Source organism: Muscardinus avellanarius (assembly GCF_963383645.1).
Source record: "Muscardinus avellanarius genome assembly, chromosome: X".
NCBI lineage: Eukaryota > Metazoa > Chordata > Mammalia > Rodentia > Gliridae > Muscardinus > Muscardinus avellanarius.
The window spans coordinates 58,776,359-58,779,703 of record NC_137792.1 but is presented as its reverse complement, the minus strand read 5'-3'; the positions used below and the strand labels follow the sequence as shown (position 1 = coordinate 58,779,703).

The 3,345-nt window shown below is 39.3% G+C and overlaps 1 protein-coding gene across 1 annotated transcript; it reads right to left on the bottom strand.

Moving 5' to 3' along the window:
- Positions 1 to 309: 309 nt before the first annotated feature.
- On the bottom strand, positions 310 to 546 carry LOC308279296 (signal transducer CD24-like; the record flags this gene model as incomplete). Its single annotated transcript, XM_080719319.1, has 1 exon — positions 310 to 546. One exon carries the CDS (start codon positions 544 to 546, stop codon positions 310 to 312), a length of 237 nt encoding a protein of 78 aa, XP_080575445.1.
- Between the last annotated feature and the right edge of the window lie 2,799 nt (positions 547 to 3,345).

Below are 3,345 nucleotides of genomic sequence, written 5' to 3'. Positions count from 1 at the left end.
CAGAATTTTAGGTGTCTGTATTTCTTATGCCACATTCAAGGATATCCTGTCTCAATTTGGGATGTTATCTCTTTATATCTTGCACACGAACTCCAGCAGATTTAATATTGGCTTTCAATGTCTGTGAAACCCTTTCAAATGTCTTCCAACCAAATTTTGAATTCTCAATATATTCTCTGTCAATAAAGTAAGGTATGGAATTAGTAGATTTGATGTAGACCTGCTTCTTCCTTGACACTCAGACTTCTGGCTGCCATTTGGGTTGGTTTTAGAAGATGGGGAAGCAGAGATGTTTCTTGGCCGGAGTCTCTAGCAGTAGAGATGTAGAAGAGAGAACAAGACCACAAGGAGACCGGCTGTCGACTGCAGGGCGCTGCCACCTGCGCTGGGGGTGGCGTGAGTTGAATTTGGAGCAGCAGAGGTAATCTGTGAGGAGTTACTTGAAAGCATCACAAAGGTTGTTTGGTTTGAATAAATCTGCGTGGGGAGGAGCAGTGCCAGCAGCAGCAGCCCCAGCCCCAGCCTGGCCACCATCACTGGACCCATGTCCGCTCCGTCGGTGTCCTGCAGGATGCTGGTGGAGAGGAGAGGAGGCTCCGGGCGGGCGCGGCGAGGTGGGGAGCGCGGGGCGCCGGCGGGACCTTATATACCGGGACAGCCACAAAAGCTGTGACTCGCGCCGCCCGCCCACCGCGCTCCCAATTATGTCTTTTTATTGAGGAATTGAGGCCATTCATGTTCAACATGATTATTGAGAAATGATTGTTAATTTCTAACATTTTGAGCTTTATATTCTGTTTGCAGTAGTGTTTGTACTTGTTTGCTTAGTTGTTTGTTTGATGGAAATTATTGGTTCTCTAGTTCTGGCATGTATTATTTATTTCTTCTTTGTAGTTAATCTTTTTGATTATTTTGTATAATGCTTGTTTGAAAAACAAATTCTTTCATCATTTTTGTCATGAAAGATTTTTATTTCTTATCAAATTTGAGAGATAGTTTTGGTGGATAGAAAATTGGGGGCTGAAAGTTGATTTCTTTCAGAGTTTGGAATATGTTTCTCCAGGCCCACCTGGCTTTCAAGACTTTCTTTGGAAAGGCAGGAGTTATAACTGGTTTACTTCTGAATTTCACTTTGTGTTTTGCTTTTGTTCTCATTATGATTCTTTCCTTGGCTTCTACATTAGTCAACTTGACTACTATGTAGCTTTGGTGAAACTTTAATCTTGTCTAAAGGGGGTTCTATAAGTTCCTGCACCTATGTATTGAACTCTTCCTTTTTGACAAATTTTTGATATTAATTCCTCGAAAAGATTATTGATCCCTTTAGTTTTACCTTCTATTTCCTCTCTTGGATGTCCATCTAATGCTACTAAATTGTTTTTCCTAAATTATATACTATATGACTATTTTTATAGTGATCATTTTCTAAAAGCGAGATTCCATTTTCCACATTGTCTAACCTCTTGTTTATAGTTTGTTTTGATGCCTTCAGTCCAATCATTGCATCCTTCACTTCTTTCAGCTTTTCTTTCTAACTCCTTTTTGGTGTGTCATATTCTTTGTTTACGTGTTCATTTATTTTTTCAAGCTCTCTGTAAATTTATTTTGGAAATATTGTATCATTTTTACTGTTAAATTTCTGATTTATCCTTCAGAAAATTTCTGAAGTTCTGTGTTTTGGGGTTCAGTAATTGTGTGGTTGTCAGAGCTCATTGCTTTCTTGTTATTCCTCCTTGTTATGATTTTAGGTTTCTTTGGTGTGTATCTTAGTTGCTTGTTAGTTTTCTTTCACTCTGTAAGTGTCAGCTGATATATACAGGGACCAGTTGTGTTTTATTCAAAGGTATAAGTTAAGTGAGGAGGAAGGGGATGAGGTAGTAAATGTAAGAATAGGGTAAAATAGTAGATAGAATCAAATACAATTAGAGTTTGAGAATAAGTTAATAGATAGTAGAGATTGAAGATAGTGAATATGTAGGAGGATTCTTATAATAAATGTAGAATATTTAGTATAGTATTATGAAGTAGATTTAGTACAAAACACAGAATAAAAAAAGAAAAACAAAAAAAGGGAGAGAAAGAGAAGAGTAGATATGAATGAGAGAAGAAGCTTGTAAAATGAATGGGGAAGAGAGTAAATAGATAAGCACACACACACAGATATACACAAAATAAAAAAAACAGCAAAATAATAAAACCCTACAAATATATGAATACTAAGTAGCATTGGCCTCTTAAATCCTCTCGAGTCTCTGTGAATTCTTTCAGCTGTTTATGATTCACATTCTATAATAGATTCTCAAGTATGTTCTAATCACTCTCATTTGTTCTATAACCTATAGTTATGATGTCAGTAATGAGCCAATATTTTGGGTTTCCTTTAGTGATTGGCACCCTGTCCTGGTGTCTATTTTTGTGCAAAAACATACTACTATCAGCACCTTTTCCACTGCAAGCTTGGATCTTTGAGGTCTCAAAAAGAACTTGTCTTTGAGACTAAATTCATTTTATGCAGGCAGCCTGTGTCACTAGGGCTGGATCTAGTGTTAAGTTCAGTCTCCATGCTTGAAACTGATTCTGAGCCTGCATCTATCTCTCTCTCTTGCTACATAGGTGCATAGATGGTGGGTTCCTGTGTAACCAGATTCAGTCTATATGTAGAAGTCTGCATCCTCCACAGATAGGGCAAGGTTGGTGTGGATTTCCCCTAGCCACTACAGTCGGATGGTCTGTGGCAGACTCTGGAGGACCTACTAGGGCTCTAAGCACTGGAGATTGTAGGAATTTTTGTCTAATTACCTCTGGGGGATTTATGCTAACCAGTGCCCCTGCTGTCCATAAAAAGACTCCATCCCCATCTTTAATAGGGTGAACTGCAAAGTCTCACACACTAAAAGTCTATGGCTTACTTCACAAGTTTCTGTAGTTGTGCTTGGTGGTCTAAGGCCGGTTAACTTAAGGTTTTCTTGAGTGCTGTTCTGGATCTGTGGAGGAGATGGTGAGCTTGGCTGCCACTGCTGCAAGTTGTAGCCAGGGCACATGAAGGAGGAGCTGACTGTTTACAATTCTGTTGAGCTTTAACTGCTTACTTTGGCTCAGGGCTTTGAGTTTTTTGTTTATTTGTTTGTTTGTTTTTCCTGGGGTCTCTGCAGGTACAGTGCTAGCAGTTTCAGCATGGCCAGGCAAGATGGCACTGCTACTAATCCTGCTGCCAAAGCTGTTGGAGGTGGGCAGGGTATGCTTCTGCTCTTTCTTTTGCCTTCTACTTTTGTTTCCACAGTCTTTCAATTCTTGGTGCTCTGTTCAATTTATGCTGTTTTTGCTCTCTTGTCAAGATGCCATTTT